At 33.2% G+C, this 24821-nt stretch overlaps 3 protein-coding genes across 6 annotated transcripts; 1 reads left to right on the top strand and 2 right to left on the bottom strand.

The window, feature by feature from the left end:
• Positions 1 to 1785: 1785 nt before the first annotated feature.
• On the top strand, positions 1786 to 4453 carry LOC105767736 (cytokinin riboside 5'-monophosphate phosphoribohydrolase LOG8). 3 transcript variants are annotated; one of them, XM_012587312.2, is made up of 8 exons: positions 1786 to 1911; positions 2086 to 2347; positions 2801 to 2898; positions 3054 to 3084; positions 3309 to 3408; positions 3528 to 3598; positions 3689 to 3832; positions 4160 to 4453. In XM_012587312.2, the coding sequence occupies exons 2-8, from the start codon at positions 2234 to 2236 to the stop codon at positions 4262 to 4264; spliced, it is 663 nt and encodes a 220-aa protein (XP_012442766.1). In that variant the 5' UTR covers positions 1786 to 1911; positions 2086 to 2233; the 3' UTR covers positions 4265 to 4453. The 3 variants fall into 3 exon arrangements, with proteins under 3 accessions (XP_012442766.1, XP_012442765.1, XP_012442768.1); XM_012587311.2 differs by having other exon boundaries at positions 1832 to 2347; XM_012587314.2 differs by having other exon boundaries at positions 1835 to 2347; positions 4172 to 4453.
• Positions 4454 to 8777: 4324 nt separating this feature from the next.
• LOC105767740 (uncharacterized) lies at positions 8778 to 9659 on the bottom strand. The gene has a single exon (XM_012587319.2). The coding sequence runs from the start codon at positions 9364 to 9366 to the stop codon at positions 8998 to 9000; it is 369 nt and encodes a 122-aa protein (XP_012442773.1). The 5' UTR covers positions 9367 to 9659; the 3' UTR covers positions 8778 to 8997.
• Positions 9660 to 10886: 1227 nt separating this feature from the next.
• On the bottom strand, positions 10887 to 14009 carry LOC105767734 (eukaryotic initiation factor 4A-9). 2 transcript variants are annotated; one of them, XM_052631615.1, is made up of 6 exons: positions 13786 to 14009; positions 13422 to 13501; positions 13194 to 13260; positions 12896 to 13002; positions 12160 to 12590; positions 10887 to 11895 (listed from the first exon to the last, which is right to left on the bottom strand). In XM_052631615.1, the coding sequence occupies exons 3-6, from the start codon at positions 13256 to 13258 to the stop codon at positions 11260 to 11262; spliced, it is 1239 nt and encodes a 412-aa protein (XP_052487575.1). In that variant the 5' UTR covers positions 13259 to 13260; positions 13422 to 13501; positions 13786 to 14009; the 3' UTR covers positions 10887 to 11259. The 2 variants fall into 2 exon arrangements, with proteins under 2 accessions (XP_052487575.1, XP_012442763.1); XM_012587309.2 differs by lacking the exon at positions 13422 to 13501 and having other exon boundaries at positions 13786 to 14008.
• Between the last annotated feature and the right edge of the window lie 10812 nt (positions 14010 to 24821).

Below are 24821 nucleotides of genomic sequence, written 5' to 3'. Positions count from 1 at the left end.
ACCATTTCTTGCTTTGAATTATTATCCCCAGTTTTTGCATCTGTTTCTATTGCTGTTGCTTCTTGGGTTTTTTCCATTAATTCTGATTGTATATCTGGTTTCTCTGACAGACCAGGTGGAGGTGAATCAGGTGGTCGTCTTCGTCGAAACCCGCAAAGACCAGTGATTATCGCCATTGTTGCAGTCACGCCCATGCCTGGCAATGTGGAAAGTAATTACTATTACTATGGGGTGTCAACATTTAAGGGAATTATGCTTTCCATAATTTGTCAAACGTTAGATAATTACTCTTACCTTAGTTTTTTTCTCCAGTTTTTGTGGGTGTTTTGATGTTAATAACTCATTGGCAGTTAATGGTAGTTAATTAATTTGGAAATTCACAACCTTCAGTAATTACTCTTCTATATTGTTGAGTCATAACCTAAAAATGGACCTTGGCCCAATTTAAATTTTGACTCTTTTAACTTTTTTTTTTATTTATAATCAAGATAAAGTCTTTATTATTATTATTATCTAAAATTAGTGATATATATCGAAAATATAAAATTTTATTAAGGAGTAGGTTTTGAAAAAGATGGATTGTATTTTAAAACATAATTATTTCTTTATTCAATGTGTTTTTTAAAGAAATAAGTTACTTATGTATTTGTACAAGTTAGCGTAAACAAATTCGTGCAATTTTGTCAATATCATTTAATAATAAAAATTAAGGGTTTCTATGAGTACCCACTAAAGAATCGGGGTTATTTAGGTAAAAAAACTACAAGGACTTATTTGAATAAATTATACTAATTTAAGGGCTTGCTAAGAAATATTTAATTTGTTTAATCTTTTTAACCAAGTTTAGAGGTAACGGCTCTTTCCTAGAAATAGATAATAAATAGGCATAGGATCCAATTAGAATCAAAATGTTATTATGAGAATTAAAATGAAAAGCTGTTTTTCTATTTTATAAAGGAAAATAAAACTTCCTTTTTTCCACAATATTTATTACTCAAATAGATATTTGTTGCTGTTTATTGATTTATTAACATCTTTTTCATGCGAAATAATTAATAAACTCAGTACATAATATATATTTTTAAAAAATGGATGATGTCGTGGTGTTATTTTTCAAAAGAAATTATTAAATCAAACCTGTAAGATAGTTGTCACACCAAACTTTAATATTAAAGCCATTTTAAGTAGGATCACTAATAATATTTTTTTTGTAATATTCTTTATATCTGTTTTACCGTCTATGTTCGAGATTCGTGGCAGTCCTCTCTCAACAATACGTCTCCAAAATTCGAACTTAAATCTTCTCATTGAGAGTACAATATACATTACCATTACATCCATGATCTAATATTACCATTATTAGTCCCCTTTCCGAAAACATATATATTTTGTGCTTATGAAATAATGATGTCAAATTATATAAATGAATTCACAAGAGTCCACCTTTATTTGTTTTCCAAAGAAATGAAAATAGCCCAAAACATCATGATTACAAATTGAATATGGAAGAAGTCTCCAACAAATCTTTTTTTTTTCTCCCAACATGATATTTTTAATATTTTCATTTCCATATAATTTTTTTAAAAGAAATGAAAATACAATTGATGCAAGTCATGAACTTTAAAGTCTTGTTAGTGAAAGCAACAACTTGGCTCTTTTTCTCACCTAATTTTAAGTTCAGTAGCTTAGCTTTTTATGAATGAAAATTCTGATTTGGATTTGCCCTTTTGACTTTGAGAAAGCAAACACTACTTAGCAAGTAAAGTTTGTACAATTATTATACAATAATTTAATTTAATTTACATTAATAAAATCTCATAATGAGAGGTTGAAGCCGACAGAGAGACATTGGATTAGAAAGGGCTTGAAAGCATGTGGGCTTCCTCATCTTCTCTTCTCTAAATATAAAACGTCCGTCTTTGATTTCATTTTAACTGTCCTTTTTCTTTTCTCTTATTTATTTATCATTTCAAGATTAACCCAGATTGTTTTGCTTTCAAAAGAAGTGATTTTTTTCGTGTTTCTTGTTAGCCTTTGCATATTTTTAATATTCATATATTTGGTTGGTCTTTTATTTCTTTTCAGAAAATTTTTTCATTGTCAGGAGCACAAAATTTTATCTCTCAAAGAGAAAGGCCATTGCTTTTTGTTTCCTTTTAGTTGAACTCAATGATTTGAGATTGGAATAAAAACAAAAAACTGATATATAGATAGAGAGAGAGATATATTGTTAATGGAAGAAGAGAAAGGCAGTAGCAAGTTCAAAAGAGTATGTGTTTTCTGTGGAAGCAACTCTGGCCGTAGAAAAGTCTTCAGTGATGCTGCTCTTGAATTGGGCAATGAACTGGTTTGCTCTTTTTCTTTTTTTGCTTTAACACTATCTCTATGCACATCATTTTGAGAAAGAAAAAGTTCGTGTTGTTGGTCTCTAAAAAGATTTAACTTTTTAGTGTTTAAAGGTTTAGTACTTAACTTCAAGTGATGGTAGGTGGGTGTTTGTCGATTTTTGGAATTGTGTGTCAGTTTACAGTAAGGAAGATGAGGTTTTTGATGGTTTTTCTTTATTCTTTTTATTCTTTGATGGTGTGAGTTGTTGGTGCTTCATGTATAGTTCTGTTTGGTGTATCAGTCATGACTCAGTTGACCATCCATGAGTTCAAATATTAGGTGCTTGGTTGATGCAAGGGAGTTATTTGACAGAATGCGTCTTTGCTAGTTTTCTTTAGCTTGGCTTCTAAGTCTTCTATGTATTAAATGTTTGCCCTTGTTTATAGTTGTGGACTTTGTGTTTTGATTGCAGGTAAAGAGGAAGATAGACTTGGTGTATGGTGGGGGAAGTGTTGGGTTGATGGGTTTGATATCCCAGACAGTGTATGATGGAGGTTGTCATGTTCTTGGGTAAGTAAACAACTTGCCTGGTTTTTGATTTTTGAACAAGCTTATTTTAATGTTTTTTCTCTGCAGAAAACTGTTACAAGTTGCAAGCACAAGTAGCTTCCTTCTTGTTTGCAATTTGTTTGTTACTAAGTAAATTAATCGTTCTTTACATGCAGGATAATTCCAAAAGCTCTCATGCCTTTTGAGGTATCTTTACTTTCAACTTGCGATATTGTATTAACTATTGTTTCCTGATTATTGGATCCTAGTCTCCTGTGTAAATCATTTTAATTAGCTTTCTTTAAAAATAAATTCTTAGTTTAAGGTTTTTATGCTTTCCTTCATTCACCATTTAAAGGTTTTGTCCAGTTTTATCATTCAAATTAGTCTTCAGTACACTTGTGATTGATCATTGGTGCATAATTCTACAGATATCAGGAGAAACGGTTGGAGAAGTGAGAACTGTTTTAGACATGCATGAGCGCAAGGCTGAAATGGCCCGAGAAGCGGATGCCTTTATTGCTCTTCCTGGTAAAAAAGTACCTTGGCCTTTTTCATCGATACTAGAGAACAAGAAAGGAAAGTTCGGTGAAAGTAATTGTTAATTAATGATGGAAATTGACTTCTAATCATAACATTTGATGTTTTAGGTGGATATGGAACAATGGAAGAGTTGCTGGAGATGATAACATGGTCCCATCTTGGAATACATAAGAAAACAGTAAGGCATCATTTCATCAAGCTTGAAGAACTAAGCTAAGCATGTCGATAGTCAATCAATGTTGCAATTATGCGTTATACTTAAATGCAGGTTGGTTTGCTAAATGTTGATGGTTACTACAATAATTTGCTTGCTTTATTCGACAACGGTGTCGAAGAGGGTTTCATCAAGCCAGGTGCTAGGCATATAATTGTCTCTGCTCCAACGGCCAATGAACTTTTGGAGAAGATGGAGGTATGAAACTTTAACCAAATCATGTGGTTAATTGGTTGGCCTTATTTTGTCCTGGCTAAAAAAAATTTCACTCTAAGAAAGAAACGACAAGAGATCATTAATAGAAATGGCTAGTCTGCCAAAATTTCCAAGAAGTACATTGTTGAACAGGAATGTGTGAATGATTCTAAGTCCGGCATGACAGTGTTCTGCTTTGTTGTCAATTATCGTCCTTCCCTTTTTGTGTGTCTGTATGTGCTTTCTCCGTACAATGTTATTAGAGGGAACTTGCTTTGTTCTTAGGAGATATTATTAAGACTTGGATAACAATTATCTAAAAGTTTATAGGAAATTTGGCAGCAATACACACCTTCACATGAACATGTGGCTCCTCAAGAAAGCTGGCAGATGGAGCAACTTGGTGATTATCCAAAGCAAGTAAATGCACAATAAAGCATTGATGGTAGGTTTCCCACTGTTGTCTGATGTGATTCATCATCATTGAGTTGTGTACAATAATCTATTTGGATGGACCAAATGTTGGTCGTTTACCATGTACTTTTATCACCATAAAAAAAGGGATTTAATCCTAATACATTCACTGATTTATGGCCAATTAAACTGCTATAGATCTTTTTGTCATATGAAGTTGCTAGTACAACTAAATATGGAAGACAAAAAAAGTTTGAAATGCAAAAAGTTTATTGTAGAATCCTCTAAGGTGTGGGTGAGTTGGTCCCACAATGCAAATGCTTTGGTGGTTAAGGTGCATGAAATTGGGGCATCTTCTGGATTTAGCAGTCAAAATTATAGAATCCCAAGCAACTAAATCTGGTTTTTAACAATAAAAACTGCCAGTTTTTTTTTTATGGTGATAGTTCTATGTATTTGAAGGTAATCTGGCTTTTCTAAGGCATTCAAGGAGAGGCAAAGGCAGAGGTAAAATTGTTTTTGACAACTTCCCCATACTTGTATGCATCGTTTTCTGTGACCATGACTGATGGACCACAGTGCCTTGGGTTATCTTGTGGCCTAATCTGAAAAGAGAGTGATTCCTAGAGGCTAGTGCCCAAGCAATCATTTCATTTCAGTTCCCACCTTTTATACTGCTACTTTTTAGAATTCAGTTGATATTTTGGTAAGGGTTCAATCCCTCTATACTGTGGAGCTTAGTGTAAAACTTTGACAATAATATTTCTTCAAGTCTTTGAATGAATGATATTCAAATACAGCCCCTTGGAGGTTTGGCCTTAAAATCAAGCTTCCATAAGGTAGTCTACCTTGGCAAAGCTTGGCCTTTCATGAAGATGCCAATCTGCCAACTGCCTCTCACATGGACTCCTCAAGAGATAAGCCACCAAAGGGGGGGTCCTAATGCATGTCGGCAGCAGGCATCTTTGTAATTAATTTCTCCATCATTTCTTTCAGTAGTATCATACTACTACACTACTACTTGTCAAGAATAGGAAAAATGAACGGGCCAGCCTACTTCCATGGTGAGCCATGCCACCTCATAGCAGGGAGTGGCCCCATCATTGCCTAGTCTGGTTCTCGAAATTGGGTTATTGTGCTTTTCCTTGCAAAAACATTCACTTCCATTAGTTGTTTGCTATGGGGTCCCCTCCGGTTCTTCCCCTTGGTCCTCACTGTTCATTATCAAAATGATCATGGGGACCGTCCTTTCAACTCGAAAATCCGACTTCGTTTTCCTAACCAGACATCATCATTTTCATTATTGTCCTCTGATTCTGAATTCCGAGTTGATTGTTTCATAAATATATTCCTTTCTTTAAAAGAAAGGAATAAAAAGGGTTTTTTAAGTTACGAAAAAATGATACTTTCACTTCCAGAACTTGACATTTTCTTCTTTTTTGCTGCATCCTTGCTAGTAGCAAATTAGGAAGTGTTTTTCCATACGAAGAAAGTTGAGAGAAAGGTTGAAAAAGCTGATTAAGTTAAAGCTTGTACTTGGGGAGAGAGGGAGGGGGCTGCCTATAGTTTAGCACTTAAAAGTCAAATCGACAACGTGGAACATTCACTGTTGTCTACGGAGTTTGAAATGGTGGGTGAAATAGAGAATGATCATTGTATATGCTTTGGAAAACACAGTAACACTTACGAAGGTTCTTGGCTTTGCCTGTGATTCCCGCGTGCTCATGTTGGTGGAATAATTTGATTCCCCCAACAGTTGGTAAAAAAAATGCGATAGTAAAAAAAATGCGATGATTGCTTACCTTTTCCACTCATCTGAATCCGGTAATAATCAATCAACTCAACATTTTGCCCCACAACCGAATAATGGTTTCAATGAAGCAAAGGGCAAAGCGATAAGTGACAATTGGATGTTTCTGTACTCTTGTTATTGCTGTTTAGAAGTTTGTCAGGACTTACTTAGCAGGTGTTTTGTTTTTTTTGTTGTTGTCATATTTATGGACTGTAATCACAATAAACACGAGGCAACTGAAAACTTATGGTGCAATTTAAATTCCTGGAAGTTGCTATCACGTGTTTGGAGAGAAATGAACTACATTGAATGTACTGCATACCCCCGACTGGATCATGACCCAAGATTTGATCATAGATTGACTGTGACATGGGCGTACGCGTATATGCAGTGATCATTTGTGATCTCTCTATTGCTGCTCTTGGTGTTGGACGGTTGCAGCGTGGCTGCCTGCATAACAGCATCTGGACTAGGATCCTTGACTCAATGACACCCTATCACCTTGGATTAGAGTCTGATCCACTCCAAAATGGCCATGGAAGGCACCGCATCAGCCATCCATATACCCCCCCCCCCCACCTATGGTATGGCCACATGAGGGAACAAAGTGCATGTATTGTGAAATCCCTCAATCACACACATGGACATGTACTAGTTATGCAGGATAAATGATCTGCTTGAAGAGTCAATAGCTTGACGGCAAGGTTATCAACATAAACCGACTCATTTTGGACAAATCTCATCTTTCATTCATTGATGCTATTCAGCACATAGATGAAATTCGTGGCCATCTTGAACCGCAATTACATATCAGTTTGGATTAAGCACACATCCAAGCCACAATATTTATTGTATTTGTTGAGAGGGGATCAGTTCTATTAGAAGTCTTTGAACTGTCGTCATCCGGGTGGTTGACCTTGACCCCCAACAATTGAAGGTATTATACTCGTGTTGAGGGTTTTATCCCCAACCTCCACGGAGAATTGTGCACGGTTCATAGAGGGACAGCCTCGATCAGTGAAGATAATATATGTGAATAATAATGGGGTACCTAAGCCACATAGCTTAAGTGGTACAATGTTTGTAGACATTTTGCTTTTAAGTCTTGGTTAGTAGTTCGAGTCGCGGCATGTCTAAGTGCTTCCATTATTATTCACACGCCATATACTACTATCACATTTTCCGAGTCTTGCAGGTGCATATCTCCACCAATCAAAGCACCCCTTCCATGAATTGTACTCGCCTCTTTGTAGAGGCTATGACAAAACCCAACACGAGGACAATATCTTTGATTGTTAGGGGTCCGATTGTCTGTCCAGAGGACGACACTTCAAGATTTCTCCCAAATGAGACATTAAACGGTAAAGTCTCATTATGAAATATAACTATGAACCACCAACATCTCGGATATGATGTACAAGAAAACAAAATTCTCCAGATTCCATGCCATATATAATTTCTTCAATAACATCACACGTTCACACTTGATAGCCAATCCTATTAAAAGTTATATATAATTTATGTAGTTTTAAACTTTTTTGAATAATTTACTTTCTTTAAATAAAAATTATTGAAAGAAACTTACTTAGAGAAGATAAATTTGAGAAATAGAAAATTTAATAGATTATTATCAACGGTTAAATACTTTGTGCTTAGGAAAAATTGTGTACATAATTTTAATACAATTGTCTCTCAAAATATCAACATCGTTGATGAAATTTCACTTAATTTTTCGTAATAATAAAATCTTAAAGACAATAGAAAAGAGTAGTAACAATAATAACTTGTTAGAACAAATTTTTCTGTCCTCTAAAATTGGCTCTAAACATTTAGCACCCATACACGAATATGCATAATACATGAAGACATTCATGTATGTTCATTGTTTATGAATATAAACTCTCGCATTCACATGTTAAAACTACAGGTTAGATAGAAATTAAATTGAACCCAAGTCCATTAGCTCATAGTTCAAATCATAGAATAAGATTATGATTCATGTTTGAAATCTTTTACATTAATTTGAGTTTTTTCCCATTCACCTATAGTTTGTTTTAAATGTTTAATTACACATGTTAATTTACGAACTCTAATAAAATTAACCATGTTTTATAACACCATAAACTGCATTAGAATTTTTTTTAAACAAGCTGAGATCTTTTAAACTTTTTCGAACTGGGTTGATGTTGGGTTAGTATAGATCAGATATATACCTCAAACTATATGGAGATGATGGGAGACGAAACTCTCCAACATGACAGGAAAATTGCAGATAAAGCAATGGCACTCCAAACTGGGACTGCTTGGGTTGTAGAAAGGTAATGACAAATGGAGGAATATTGCAGATAAAGCAGAAGGCAATGTAATCAGAAACCAAACAGTCGATTCGCAGATATATGCTAAACTCATAATACTATAAGATCATTATAAGATAAGATCCAACATCATCTGCAATCTTTTCTCCTATCCTATCCCATTTCCCAGCCTAAAGGTTCAAATTAGGCTTAATGGTAGATATATTTGTCTACAGCAACCAAGCATCAAATGCTTACTCCAAATACAATACAATATGCAGATGACGTAAGTTCCTTGAAAACAGCTGCTGAAGAAGCCTATGCTTACAGCTAATCAAACCTCCCTACCCAAGTGAATCAACACAGTTATTAACATCAATAACCTAATTGACCCCATTTCTGATCATAAGTCCACCAAGAATTTGAAAGAATTTATAACATGTAGATATACACGCATAAAAGATTTTTCAATTAACAGAACAGCAGGAACTGAACTGAATTTACAATCGAGCTAGGCAAAATGTGGCCAATCTCATCAATAACTTTATATAAAATCTTCCTTTTAACAAAAAAAATTGAAACATAATTTTTTTTTCACAAATACCTTGAATACAAGCAAGAAAAACATAAAAAGAGAGCAACAGGGAACAAGAGCCCAACTACCAAAATCACCACCATCCATAGACAACTTGTGTGTACTTATCTTTAAGCCACCTAAAGCTTCTCCTCAAGGATCCTTTGACCTTACCTTCCACACTATACATCTTGTAGCTGGCAACCCTTTTCTTCCTCTGGAATTCAGGGTCACCAAAGCTCCATGGATTCGAAGAAGATGAGGCTGAAGCACTCTTCCCTTTCTTCAACTTGAAGTCCCTGTTGTTCCCCGAGTTGTAGTTGTTAGCCATCTGGGACTGTGCATAGGCAGCAGCACTATGGCACCTGAGGTCATAAGAAGCTGAAGGCCTAGGTGGTCCATGGTAGGTGTCCAGCTGCATCATTCCATTGCCATATGACCTTGATCTGTTGTAATCTTCCATGTTGGATTTTTGGTAGGCTCAAGACAGATAGATTCCAGAAGGTAGTGGCCTGGTGAGTGGTTTTGTTTTGGTAGTTGAGTTTCTTTTGATCTTGACAGGTAAGGGAAGGAACAAGAATAATAGAAACGGTGGGTTCCTATCAAGAGTAGAAAAAAGTTATGGAGGTGATAATATAGTTATAAACTGATATTTTGGATTAATTTAAGGCTAGCATTTGCTACTTTTCCCTTTTTTTCCCCATTTTGCTAATCCTGTGACCGACTTTGGGAGACACCTATATTCGGCGTGTTTAACGGGGAATCATGTTGTCCTATGCCTACACCAATTATTTATGTTGTCCTAGTTCTTGGTACTATACATTTTCATTGACCAGTCGTACTCTGAAGCAGAACCTATTTAAAATTTATTATGTCTACTTTTTTGGGTTGCTTAAAGAGCTTTACCAATGTTTTTTTCTATCTTGCCCTGTGTTTGCTATTTTTTTAAGCCTAGTCCTAACAACAGAGACTGAGATTGAAAGTGGTGGAACAATTATTTGCTGCACTTCAATTAAGTTGCTGTTAATCTGTGCCTTTCATTCAACTCCTTTTCTTTACGTTTGCCTCATCAATAATCACTCCCGACTACCCTAAACCAAAAGCCAAGTTGTGGTCATTGTATGATGCTTGTTTCACAAACTAAAACCAGCTCACTAATCCAACTCATACCCTTTGAAGCAGTCCAAGAACTCAACTAAATACATCTTTTAATCTTTTTTCTTCATACTCGTTGAAAGCTTGAGATGAGAGATTTATGCATTCTCAAAATGCTTTCTTAAATAATTTTGGAATTACTTTCTGATATGAAATGAAACCAATGGCTAAGCAAACGAATGGCCATAACTCATTTGTAAAATTTCAGTACTTTTTTTTTTCTTTATTTTGAGGGGCACTAAAGTTGGTAGAAAAATAAAGCTAGCACCTTTTTTCATATGCTTTACAAAAGCTAAATCGGCATTCTACCCTCCCAAGTGATAGTGATAAGGTGCATCAGGATCCACAAAAGTTATCAACTTGACTAATTGTAGGGCTATAGGCCTTTACCCCTTGCCTGCAGTGTAGGTTGAAAGGGATTAAGTGAAGCAAGGTGCCATCCGAAAGGCTCAAAAGTCAAAAAGGCATGACCAAGAAATAGTCTAGCCAGTATCTTACTTTGTACAGGTAGATCACACAATCTTAAATTAGCTGTACAGCACTTCTGGAAAGAGAATGAACAGATGCCATCGAACATGTTCACATACATGCATGTTTCACAAAATTTTGAACCCGACAAATGATGAGGCTAGGGAAGCTAGACAACTCCACGACTCCGAATTTGTCATTAGGTATTGGTGCAGCAGAGATGAGCAGAATATTCCGATAGCTGAAACTTGAAAGAATGATAAATAAAATAGGCCACAATGCCTAGATGACTAGAAACCACCTAAAGCTACAAAAGGTTTACATTAATCTCCTGTCACTACTTTCTTGATCAGATCCAAATTCTCAAACAATAATATGCTATTGAAATAGAAAGATAGGGTACACGAAAAACTTACCATAAAGGCAAGTCCAATGATCTAAAATAATCACGTTCCCATTCTACATAATCTCCCCTCAAGTCTCACATACAGAAACTACAGATGGAAAGAAATAAGAACATAGATAAAACAACATGATTTAGAATAAACTAGAACAATACTACAGACATTTCTTGCTTAGACACACACCAAATCAAAATTTGAACATTGGGTTTTTTATATGGTAATGGGAGCTCAACTAAATGTGCAGGAACGAAATCCCTCCCAGTTGTAACTGGACCTCCTAAGCTTTGTCATTCCCAGAGAGCCATTTACCTAGCCAGCCTGAACCAGAATCAAATTAGATCAGCAACATTTGATGGCAGCTCCTCAATTACAACATTATAAAACCTCTGGATGTCATATAGCATCCTCTCATCATCTGTGGTTACAAAGTTGATGGCAACACCTTTTCTCCCAAATCTTCCACTACGACCAATTCGATGAAGGTAGTTCTCTGGTTGTGTTGGGAGATCATAATTGATCACAAGTGAGACTTGCTGAACGTCAATACCACGAGCTAAGAGATCAGTGGTGATAAGCACGCGAGAGGATCCAGATCGGAATTCCCGCATAATAATGTCCCTTGCATTTTGGTCCATATCTCCATGGGTAGCAGACACAGTATGGTCACGGCTACGCATCTTATCTGTAAGCCAATCAACCTTACGCCTAGTGTTCACAAAAATGACACTTTGGGTGATTGCTAAGGTCTCATAGAGATCACAAAGTGTCTCAAGCTTCCATTCCTCCTTCTCAACATTGACATAAAATTGCTTGATACCCTCAAGGGTAAGCTCATCACGTTTCACCAGAATCCTCACAGGTTTGTTCATGAACTTCCTTGTGATTTCTAGGGCTTCAGGAGGCATTGTAGCAGAAAACACTCCTACTTGAATTTTAGGTGGCAATAACTGGAAAATATCATAGATCTAGCACATGCGAACAATAGAAGTCAACAAAACAACAAATGGAAGAACAGAGATACAAAGAAAAAAGCTAGGAAAAAACCGATAAAATTCCTACATCCAAAATACTAAAATGCTAAGAGGTAAAAGACTTCCTCTCAAGCATAAACATGCAAAAACCTGCCTAAATATTCATTATATCCAATAAGTAACTTTCCAACTAGAGCCATCATCTTCTAGGCAAAGCACAAGAAATAATAAATACAGCTTATAAGTGAAAAAAAGGACCTGATCCTTGAAGCCTCTTGAGAGCATTTCATCAGCTTCATCCAAAACAAACATCTTTATATGATCAGGGCGGAGAGATTGTCTCCTCAACATGTCAAATACACGGCCAGGTGTACCAACAACCACATGAACCCCACTGGAGAGAATCCGTTGATCTTCACGGACACTGGTCCCACCTACACAAGCATGAACCTTGACACCAAGGTAATCACCTAATGCCCGCATGACCTTCTCAATTTGTTGTGCTAGTTCACGGGTTGGTGCAAGGACCAATGCTTGGCACTGAACTAAGCTGTAGTCAAGCTGCTGTAGAATTCCAGAGCAAAAAGTTGCAGTTTTTCCTGTTCCGGATTGTGCTTGTTGAATTACATCAAGTCCCTTGCAAAAGGGTACAATTCCTCTTTGCTGAATTGCAGATGGCTTCTCAAAACCTTCACGGAAAATTTTGACTTAGCAAGCAGACATGTAAAGGGTCAATTCTTGAACAATACAAAGAAATGAAGCTGCCACTAGAACATGAAAGCCTATATTTTTCACCATCACAAATCACAAGATCTTAACTGGCAGACATATAAGCTAAAAGCCTAAATTGGTAACAAGGTAATTGATTTTGAATCACCTGCAAGGCGCGATAAGTTTTAACAGTGCTACCTCACATAGTAAAGAATGATAGTATCCTCTCTGCAACCTTCAGGGTTTTTTTCTTAACAAAGTACTTGAAATATATCCAACTTACCATAAGCATAAATGCCCCTAAGAAGATTTTCTTGCAATCCCATAACATCAAAAGTGTCATAAACCTCATCATATGAGGTAAAGAAATCTTGCCCCACAGCTTCAAGTCTGCTCATATCAATGTACCGAACAAAGCCTTAGAATTCTTCCAATAAAATCAGAACTCAGAAGCTTAGCAAACTATAAAAGCGCCAGTTAAATAATCAAATAAACCATGAAGAAACATAAAAAAAAAAAAAAAAAACTTCATTTACCACCAATGAATCTGAAAGCCAAATGCCTAGAAACAGTAAACTTACTCATCCATTTTAGCATCATACTGGCGAGCATCAAATTGAGAACCCTCTGGAGCTGCAGCAGCCATGACTACAAATAGCAACCCATATTTAAATAACTCATACATAATTACAAATTTAATATCTGACTTAAAGTGGCAGTCTTGCCAGAAAAAGCCAAAGCATCAAGCTGAAGACAGTTCAGTTTGGTCTTAATCAGAACAATTAACCAAGGCAACACATGAACTTCACCTATCTTCTATTCGCATATGGAGCTAAATGCCAACAAGGTCGCTGATCGTTTATATAAAGCAAAAACAGTATACGTAAACCTATATTCCACAAGTAACACAAGCAATTTAGACGTTTGAAGTACTTTTGGATGAATAAGCAGCAATAGTTCAGAAAAGAACAACAATCCAAGTATCGAAAAAAGATCTGTCGGATTAAAGTAAAACTCGTAGCTAAAAAAACAAAATCCAGCTGGTCTCCGTTCTTACATGTTGATTCCACAAGCAAAGGCGATACCAAAAAAGAAAACTCATAATGCTAAGAAAATACTGAGCATAAGCTGAACTAGAGCAAGGGTAAAAAGGATAGAAAAAAAAAGAATTACCTGATAATAAAGATGATTGAGAGACGATAGATAGCTTACTGGGGTGATGTTTTGGGGGTTAGGGTTTTGGCCCCAAACTCCTTGGACCTCTGTCTCTGTGCAAGTAAGGGAGAAGGAGAGGATGTAGTTATCAGCTATTGTGACTTTTGTAAGACTGACATAGAAAAAGAAACCCTCAATAGGGATATTTGTTTTGACGATTTTACCCCCTTTGCTTTCATTCTAGGTCGTCGTTTCCTTATCGTTGTTGATTCTATAAATTTAATACTACCAGAATAAATAAATAAACAGTCTGTACACCGGTTCATGGTTGAGTTATCCTTCTAGTTTTAAAAATTTGTTCAAAATTTAGAAGGATTTAAATAAAAATATTAAGGGTTCGTTTGATTGTCAGTAAAATGTTCATAAAATAATTTCCGTAAAATGATTTTTGGAAAATATTTTACTTTTTTGTAAAATGATTTACTGGAAAATATTTTCTGGTGTTTGATTGAATATGTATAAAACATTTTCTGCTGTTTGGCAGATTTCCTGAAAATATTTTCCGGAGAAGTTGTTTTTACATATATTAATATATATTAATAAATTTTTATATTTTAAATTGTTTTTACATATATTGCAATGATTTATTTATAAATAAATAAATCAAATTAAATATATAATAATACTCAATTATTAAAATATAAAAGCATTGCAAACTACTCCCGAAATTTACTAATTAGTAGTGAATCAATTGTAGTGATCTCCTGATGAAATTACGCTCAGCATAAAAGCAATTTTTTTGTTGTCTTACAAACAACACATAGCATCATTATCAAATTTCAGCCACTCTCAAGTATAACCAATTCCTTAGCCAACCAATCTACATTGTAACACAAAGCTATCTCTTATAAAATTTATCCCAATGCACACATTTACAGACATAAATATGTATATATGTATGCATTCAACAAATACATAACCATATGCATGCAATCAGCTATGTTCTAAGATAGAATTGTGGGTGTGATAGGACCCACAAACTTCTTCCCATACAAAAACGACATTGACAGATACACCATTCGACAATGACACCACATTCTTCCTACAGAATTATACAAAATTATTGTCTAGAGTAGAATAATGTAGAACCTTTGGAACAAATATAAGACCTGTAAAAGGGAGACTATTTACTAACAAACTTTTGAAAGGAACCATGTTCTAGGATCCACTCACGTGCTTTCTCAATTGCCCCTTCTCCACCTTCAGCACCTTCACCAAGCAGCCTCAAGCTAACATAATTTAACACAGTACCAAACATGGTGCTTGGACCTTTAATGTGAAGACCCCAACCACCATCTCTATTCTGCAAGAAAACAATCAACTCTCAGAAGAGAGCAATTTTCTTCATTTGTTTATATGGTAATGACAATGCCAACTGACATCGAATAGTTAGTAAAAGGCAGTTGACTTAAGTGGGTTGGTTTTCCTTTCATCCAGATAGCACTATGCTTGCTTAGAACAAGCTCAACTGATGTGAGAAACATTCCAGAGAGCTAGCAGACAATAATAACATAATTATGTCATAATTAGTTCATAACATAATATCTACTCAACAAGTGGAAATCATAAAATTTTAAACACACACTGTGCACATTGCTTGCCTGATAATTGTACAGATATCTGCATATCTCATATTGATGCTCCTTTGATAAGACAGTATTCAAGGTTCTAGTAACATATAATGTAATAACCTGTTGCAGTTTATAAACAAAGATTAAATTACATATCATCCAATTATTAGTTGTTGAGAATGCAACAATGTCAAGGTAATCAGAAAGCTATTGAAATGTAATTATCAAGGGATCTCAGAGTTAAAAAGACAGACATAATGAGAAAATAAAGGATTGGTTCTTCCACTACACGTACAAATGTGAAATGTCAAAAGATTTTGAGAAGCGACAATTTAATTTCTTTGTAGATTAAGCCACGAAAAGACATTAGTAATTTCCACATTAATGACATGATCGAATCGATATAGCTTTGTTAAGCCTTACCAAACCGGAAGTAGAAACACAAGGCCCCATAATCTCCTAGCCAATGACCATCATCCGCTTGTATTGTTGAATAAAAATCAAGGGCATGCGCAATGTTGTCATTCTGACCTCTTCCTTGACATCTTCAAACTCTTCCAATTTGGTTTGTGGTAAATTATTGACAGATTGTTTCTCCTCCGCAAACTACATCCAGAAAGAACTATAATGACCTTCAAAATTCAAAATGGCTAAAACAAACAACAATGGTTTAGACGACGTGTCAAAAACAAGAAATCTTTTCTCCACTCCTTAACAAGGTATAGTCCACGCAAGGTTTCTGCCCCTAAAAGTATTGCATCACTCCCTGAACCAAAATGTAAACAGAAAATTAAGATTTGAATTGATTGAATCCATGTCAGAAGTCATTTATTAAACAAGGACCAATGAGATTAAAAAATGAACGCAGTGTAACTAAGAGATTCCATCAAACTTGACACAAAGGTGACAAAAAGGAGGAAAAAAGCATGGTATAAGTGAGCAAAATTCACCATCCAACACAAGATTGGCAACATCGGTTGCTTCAAAGACGAGTAGGTCTTAGGTTGTCATCATCATCGTCCACAACACGAGTGACCACTACAGTTTTCCCATCATGTTGCACTTGTAAACATCAGCTTTTTGAAATAGAAACACCTTTAAATTCCAAATGGAAAAAAAACAACAAAGAAACTAATTTGCGGGTGCTAATGTGGTCCCATAAATTAAAAATAATAAAGAAACTCGGAAATCAGTCTTATGAAAAATCCATTTCAGATGTAGGGATGCACGATTTTACCTACAATTTACTAGCTAATATTTGATTAAAATCATATAAGTGAATATATGCTTTCACTCAAGTAATAACACTCAACAGACACAAAACTATATGGAAATCAATCATAGAAGTAAAATTTCCTTGCAATGGAAAGACTAAAGAGAACTATATGGAAATCCCAACAGCAGAGAACCAATTCTTCCAAAATTAGAAAACAAATTACATGAACAACAATTAACAAAAAACCCAAAATCCCAATTTCAGCACCCAGATTAACCTGAATTCTCATGAGAAGATCAGATATGTGTTTTTTTATGGAAACAGTTATCCCAAAAACTTTGATGAGCCATTTCCACCTTAGAAAGCTCTTCCGGGTTCTGATTTAGAAGCGTAATTCCTGACTTGATGAACGCTTTATCCGTGTTAAGAATCTGTGTTGGATAAAAAAACAGACCCTAAGTCTAAAAAATGAGTTTGGATAAAAAAATTACATCCATTTAAAATATGGGCTGGGCATGGAGCTTAAATGTTTAAGCCTAGCCATGTAATACCCCGAAAATTTTTACAGTAAGATATTATTTTTGATATAGTAAGGAAATAAAGTGACAAAAAGGAGAATTTTGAGTTATGACAACATTGGGAAGTATATTATCACATATTAATTCAAGAAAGGATTAAATTGTAAAAGTGAGAAAAGTTTTGTTACCCAATAGTAAATACTCAAAATTTGAAGGGTTAAAATGTAAATATGAAAAATTTGAAGGATCAATAGTGTAAATATTTTAAGGGTGGAATAATCTAGAACCTAAGGAAAATGGATGAATTGAGACCAAATTGAATAGATGAAGAATTATGAGGGACCAATTTGTAATTTTACCTAATTAAGTGATGACTCAAGGATGGAATTTTAGAAGATCTAAAGGGCAAAATGTTCAATTAGAAGAGAGAAATCTAGAAAATAATGATGATGTTAGAGATATTTTAGATTAAATAAATAAATAAATATTAGTTTGTTATATTTTGATTTTATTTTTTTTCTTAATGATATTTATTATTTTATTTAGTGTATATATATATGTCGAAAGAAAGATGGAAACCATCATCCCACCATTTTTCCATGCAACGTGAGAAGAAGAGAGAAAGAAAGAAAATTTTGCTTTCTTTACAATTTGGTCCTCACACCAAAAATTCACCATTTTCACTTAGAATTCAAACAAATTTCCATAGCCACCAAGAGAGAAAATTGATAAGGAGACTATGGGGAGCTAGAATATCAAGTTAGATTCAAGAAATAGAGGCTGGAGGAGAGAGAAAATCAAGTTAAAGATTGAAATCAATAGAGCAAGGTAAGAACATCAAGATTTCAATATATTTTTGAGTTTGATATTATTGAAAAAGTATGAAATTGATGTTAATGTAGGGTTTTATTATATAAGGTTCTATGTTCTTGATATGTTAGTGAAGAAAAATAAAAGAAAGTGATGGGAAATACTATAGAGAAAGGGAATAAGGGTGTTATAAATTTAGTAATCAACCTTTTGCACTAAAACAGTTTTGGACAAAAACGGTAGGTTAACTTTGAAAAATCACCATAAATCATGGAAATTGAATTAGAGGATGAAAAATATGAAATTAAATATTATTGAGTCTAGTTTCTCATAGAAGAAACATTGTAATCAATGGAATTGTAAATTATGAGATATAATAAATTTTGTGAGACAAGGTCAGAATGAATTCGGGTTCCCCTGTTCTGACTTTGGAAAATCATTAAAAATTGTAAAAAAATTATTATGAGTTATAATTTATATGATTAGAATCATTAATAAGTCTATATTAAAAAGGAACAAACGAGAACATCATCCGAATCCTGTACAAGGAGATAATTAATTTTTACTGAAGAAGGGTCAAAACTATCATACAACAGAACAAGGATGACTTTAAAGAATAAACTGTACTTATTGGCTAAACCAAAAATTATGAAAATTTTAAGGTATGAATATATGTGAGTCTAGTTTCAGATAAAATTTACGGATCTCAATTCGGAGTTCTGTAGCTTAAGATATAATTAATTTAGTGACTATAACTCAAATGAACAACTTGTTATGAGTAAACAAGTAAATAGTGGTAATATATATATCAACGATGTGGAATGGAGTGGAGGAGGAGGAAAAATAATATATGTGAATATTCAGCTAATATGAGTTTATTTTAAAATAGCTAATTTACACGTTTTAGGTTCAGTGACTAAATTGAATAAAAGTAAAATTTTAAGGGTAATTTTATAAAAATGTCCAAATTGCATGAAATGATAAGTACATAGAATCATGAAATGAGGTAATCCTGCTGTAAGAAATGGGGTTCGCGGGAGTGTGCTCTCTTGTAGGAGATTTAGCCTGGACTGGTAATCCCACTGTAAGAAATGAGGATTGCGGGAGTGTGCTCTCTGAATTGAAAAATGTGCGCACATGAATATGAATTGACGGACCCGAATCTGTACACTAAAGTGTACCCTTGAAAATCCATCGAAATTCTGAGAAATTTAACGGGATAAAAATAGAAAATGATAAGTACATAAAATCATGAAATTAAATTTGAAATACATAGAAATGATAATTATTTGATATACTAAAATATGACATGGAAAATATGTAACACCCCTTACCCGTATCCAACACCGGTATAGGGTACGAGGCATTACCAAAACACATACACTTGTAAACGTATTTAACCGAGTTATAAAATTTCATCTAAATTAAAACTTTCAAAATAATTAACATGCTTCTATAATTTTTCACAATATATCCTCAAAATATTATAATCATAATAATTAGGGCCTACGAGACCCGATACATACTCATGCAATTCAATGTTTCATTTCCATTTCATTCAATTCGCAACTTCTCATGCTCACAATTTAAATCAATTCACTAGCAATTTCCATTTAATTCACATACAATTCAATGACATTAAGTTCAACACTAATACGTATTTACCATTTAACTCAACGTTTATCGATTATACCATTCAATAACACATTTATGAAATTCTCAATTTTGCAATGAAAATATCACTTTAGCTTAAATAACATCATCCTGGTATAAATACACTACCACTTATCCATTTACTTTAATTCATTTGGCCCTATTTGTCACTTACCATCATTAATCAAATTAGGGAACGGTTACGGAAAATTGAGTACTTCACTTTGACTTTGCCATAGTATAACTATGGTTTTACGTATGATCACTTATCACTTGTCCCTGATCAGATAAGTGTAGCTAAGGCTACCACTTATCACTTTGTCACTTGATCAGACGAAGGCTACCACTTATCACTTTGTCACTTGATCAGATAAGTGTAGCTAAAGCTACCACTTATCACTTTGTCACTTGATCAGATAAGTGTAGCTAGAGCTACCACTTATCATTTTGTCACTTGATCAGGTAAGTGTAGCTAGAGCTACCACTTATCACTTTATCTCTTGATCAGAAGTACTCAAATCCGGCGTTCCGCTTAATTTGATCATTTGTTCGATTTTCGCATTTTTATTTTACTCTCATTTCAACACTAAATACATTTCATCATACATTATATAATTCATGAAATTAACATTTAACCATTAAATTTCAGCCATATGAACTTACTATTTCATTATCTTTCCACACTTGTTTCTATGCACATCACACAAGATATAAGCATATCATTCAACCATAGTTGCAAGCTAGTGTATTTAAACATAACTCTTTTTGGAACTAACCACACGATAAACCATTTCAATGCATAACTTATAAATTTAACGTGGCATAATCTAGCCACTACTTGGCCAAAGCCTAAGCATATACACCAAATATGTTAGCCAAATACACATATAGCATAAGCATTATAAGCATGGATGAGCACAACATTTATTCATGTATCAGGCTTACCAATATGTGTTAATTCATAAACCATTCATGACATTATTTCATGCCAAATCATATACCGAATATACCATACACGCATACTATGAAACTTTATTTTCACACATGAGTTTAAACCATAACCAATAATGCACAAATATAAGCATCATTTCTATTTCATCGTTTATCAATTATAATCAAGCATATGACCAATTATACACAAATAATTCATATATTTCTCAATTTTCCTCCTCCTCATCTCCATTCCACATCCTTAATGTGTATAACACACTTAAACAACATTAGCTATAATTTCACTATTCACTCACATGTTTATTCAAAGTTGTTTATCCGAGTCAGAGTCACTAAATTATTTTTATCCGGAGCTACAGAGATCCAAATTAAGATCCATTAATTTTTCTTGAAACTAGACTCACATACCTTCTTACCATAAAATTTTCAGAATTTTTGGTTCTGCCAAATAGTACAGTTTATTCTTTAAATTTCCCCTGTTTCGCTGTCTAACAGTTCCGACCACTCTTCACTAAAAATGAATTATCTAATTGTACAGAATTTGGATGATGTTTCTATTTATTTCCTTTGAAAATAGACTCATTAAGGATTCTAAGCATATAAATTATAACTCATAATTATTTTTATTCAATTTTTGATGATTTTCCAAAGTCAGAACAGGGGAACCCCAAATCATTCTGACATTGTCTCACAAAATTTATTATATCTCATGATTTACAATTTCATTGCTTACACCGTTTCTTCTATGAGAAACTAGACTCAATAAGATTTAATTTCATATTTTATTCACCCTCTAATTCAATTCCCAAAATTTTTGGTGATTTTTCAAATTTATACTACTGCTGCTGTCCAAAACTGCTTTAGTGCAAAATGTTGATTTCCATTTTGCCCCAAATTTCACAGTTTATACAATTCGGTCCTTTCTCAATTAACCCCTCAATTAATCTAATTTTATCAATTAATAATTTAACTAGACGTTATAAGTTGTTTCAAAACTATTGAAATTCATAATTTTCACATATAACTCTATCTTCAAACTCTTTTACTATTAGGTCCCAAACATTCACTTTCTATTCAATTCTTTCAATAAAATCAGCATATGAACAATTTAAAGCTCTAATTCCATGCTAAATCATCATATACTTCCAGCACATATTCATAGCAACTTTCAACTTCTTTCATAGAATCAAAAACTAATGAATTCAACAAGCGGGCCTAGTTGTAAAAGTCACAAAAACACTAAAATTTCAAGAAATAATCAAGAATTGAACTTACCTTCAGTAAAAATAGGAAGAACCAGCTTAAGGAAACCCTTCTATGGTGTTTTTCTGATGAGAATGCAGAAAAATAAAGAGAAATCTAGATAATTCCACTTTGGTCCTAACTTTATTAAGTAAATTTTGCAATATTCCAATTTTACCCTTAATTCTCCTTACTTTGTTGCTGATTTCATGCCTTTGCCGTCCAGCCCAAATAGACCTTGGGTCTATTTGCCTTTGAAGCCCTCTTCCTTTTATCATTTAAGCTATTTAATCATTTCCCATAATTTTGCATTTGTTACAATTTAGTCCTTTTTGTTCAATTAATTATCGGAACTTTAAAATTTCTTAACAAAACTTTAATACTAACTTTTTAACACTCCATAAATATTTAAAAAAATATTTGTGGTTCGATTTAAAATCTCTGAGGTCTCGATACCCTGTTTTTTTATTCTAATTATTTTAATATTTATTTCTAGTGCACTATTCACTATTTCAAAAATTTTCCTAACTTTACATTTAACTTATACTCACTAAATTAATAATATTTTCTAGTCATTTGTCGAATTTAGTGATCTCGAATCACCGTTCCGACACCTCTGAAAATTCAGGCCATTACATTTTTTTTCCTCGTCGGATTTGTCGTCCAAAAACCCCTGTTCCATCTAGACCCAAAATCGGGCTGTTACAAAATACATGTATGTGAAACTTGCTTGATAATTATGCATATTCAAGATTATGAACTGCTACTGGAATAAATATACATTGAACTTATAAAAAAATTATGGTACATGAAATATTGTCATAATGAATTGAATAATTTATATTTAAGAAGAAACAACAAGAAAATGATATGTATCATGACATGTAAATATGAGACTATCTTTGATATGTTGATACAAGGAAAATTATGTGTATTAAGACGAGTAATAAATTTAAGTGAGACATGGCGAGAAAATAAATTTGTCAATATTAAAGTACGCTAACCAATGTTGTTGCTTGGAATGGTAAGTGCTTAGATGAAGATATAATTGGGCTTATGAAAGAGTGGAAATGTTTCAGTTATGCAATTTATTATGAAAAGAATTGTTATGTGATACACCCGTATGAACCCTGCACCTAATTCGGAAATAAATTTTTTTAAAAAAATCTATATATATATTTAGGATTCTGCGAAAAATTCCCTATGATTCTGATTTAATCCCAGTAGGTTCCTAATAAATGTTTTGGGCTTTGAGAGCCCAATAGAGGGACGTTATGATTATTTTCAGAATATGAATAATAAATGATTCAGAATTATTGAAAATGTTTAGTAAACTCCGGTAATGCCTCGTGCCCTATTCCGACAGCAGATACGGGTAGGGGGTGTTACAGGCCAACCCATTTTTAAGTTTATAATATTTTATATTATGTTATTTTTATATATTATGTAGTTTAAAACACATTAAAAATAAATTTATATTAAATATATAATATTATTCTAATATAAACATTAAAATAATGTTAAAGACGAGTAGATAAAAATTTTAAATAAATAAAAATGTATAAATTTATTAAATATTAAAAGAATATAATATAAATATTTTTAAAAATTAGAAAAATAATATGGTCGGGTTTAAAATGGTCTTGAGTTGTTTTTTATAAATATGAGTGGATTTGGACAAAATTTTAAACTCATATTTCGAACCGAACCAAACTTGAATAAACATAAAATATATATTAATATTATATTTAGACCCAATGATCACGTTACAATTTTATATCTTTGTATTTTGTCAAAATCTCTATAACCTTTAAAAGTTTTTCGGTTATTTGTTTCAATTTAACGTCGGAAAATATCTTTCTTTCTTTTTTACATATTAACGTCGGAAAGTTTTTCTATATTGTAATAATCTGGCTTGTTATATTTGTTTAGATTTATTTTTGTTTTTTTTCTTCTTATGGTCTGATAATCGTTATGACTTATGAGTCAGGTAAGGCGTTGTTTGGTTTGTTTTATTACACTAATTTGTGCTGACTTTTCTGATCAGTGTCTGGATTCGGTTTGTTGATTATGTTTGGTAAGGAGTGATTAGAGAGATTGAATATTTTTTAGTAAGGTGTTCATACTTCAGTTAAAATTGAATTAATTTAATTCAGTTAATTGGTTGATAGTCAAATTTAATTCAGTTGGAGGTTGGTTAATGATTTTTTGAAATTTCAGTTATCGGTTATTTTAGTTTGAAACCGGTAATTGACCGAATTAACCAATTAATCGAAATAAATAATATATATTATATATAATATATATAACCCACTCCAAGATATAAATAATTAATATATGTAATGTTTCTAATGTCTTATTTGTTATTTTCACCTCTATTTAAAGTTTTTAACTATTAAATATATAAAAGAAAATGAACATTAGCAATGTATTTTTTTATATGTTTTCTACTTATTTTAACCAAAAGACAAAACATATAAATTTCGGTTAATTACATTTCTTGACCAAATTAACCGAAAGATTTCAATTTAGTTAATGTATTTGAAAAAAACTTTGATTCGATTAACGGTTAAATGTTTTTATATTTAGGGTTATTCGGTCTGGGTATTAACCGAACCGACCGTCTAACACCCCTAAATTGTTTAGTAGCCCATTCATTGCCTATTGTATTGCATTGCTCCTTAACTTGTTAAGCCTTGAGTGTTTTACTTAGTTGTAGTTAGACTTGTTCATGGATTAGGTTACTTGTTCAGGCTCAAAGATTTATTTAAAAATTGAAAGAGTTTTAACAAAAATATTATATACTTGAAAAATGAGCTTGGGCAAAAAATTTTGACTTGTTTAAAATATAGATTTGGCTTGAGTTTGAACAAGACTCAAGTCCGACCTGTTTTTAAGTTTGTAATATTCTATATTATGTAATTTATAACACATAAAAATTAAATCTATAGCAATATATAATAATACTATAATGTAAACATAAACAAATGTTAAGATAATTATATATAAAGTTATTAAATATTAAATTTAAAA

Source organism: Gossypium raimondii, chromosome 5 (assembly GCF_025698545.1).
Source record: "Gossypium raimondii isolate GPD5lz chromosome 5, ASM2569854v1, whole genome shotgun sequence".
Taxonomy (NCBI): Eukaryota; Viridiplantae; Streptophyta; class Magnoliopsida; order Malvales; family Malvaceae; genus Gossypium; species Gossypium raimondii.
Note: the sequence above shows the minus strand (reverse complement) of the source record. Positions and strands in the feature narration are given on the sequence as shown.

Bases quoted from the DNA above. Each gene is read 5' to 3' on its own strand.
- LOC105767736 (XM_012587312.2), top strand. From the start codon at position 2,234: ATGGAAGAAGAGAAAGGCAGTAGCAAGTTCAAAAGAGTATGTGTTTTC. The intron at 3,085-3,308 runs GTATCTTTACTT...ATAATTCTACAG, and splicing joins AAGCTCTCATGCCTTTTGAG to ATATCAGGAGAAACGGTTGG. The intron at 3,409-3,527 runs GTAAAAAAGTAC...TTGATGTTTTAG, and splicing joins TGCCTTTATTGCTCTTCCTG to GTGGATATGGAACAATGGAA.
- LOC105767740 (XM_012587319.2), bottom strand. From the start codon at position 9,366: ATGGAAGATTACAACAGATCAAGGTCATATGGCAATGGAATGATGCAG.
- LOC105767734 (XM_052631615.1), bottom strand. From the start codon at position 13,258: ATGGCTGCTGCAGCTCCAGAGGGTTCTCAATTTGATGCTCGCCAGTAT. The intron at 13,003-13,193 runs GTAAGTTTACTG...TGATATGAGCAG, and splicing joins TATGATGCTAAAATGGATGA to ACTTGAAGCTGTGGGGCAAG. The intron at 12,591-12,895 runs GTAAGTTGGATA...TTTTCCGTGAAG, and splicing joins TAGGGGCATTTATGCTTATG to GTTTTGAGAAGCCATCTGCA.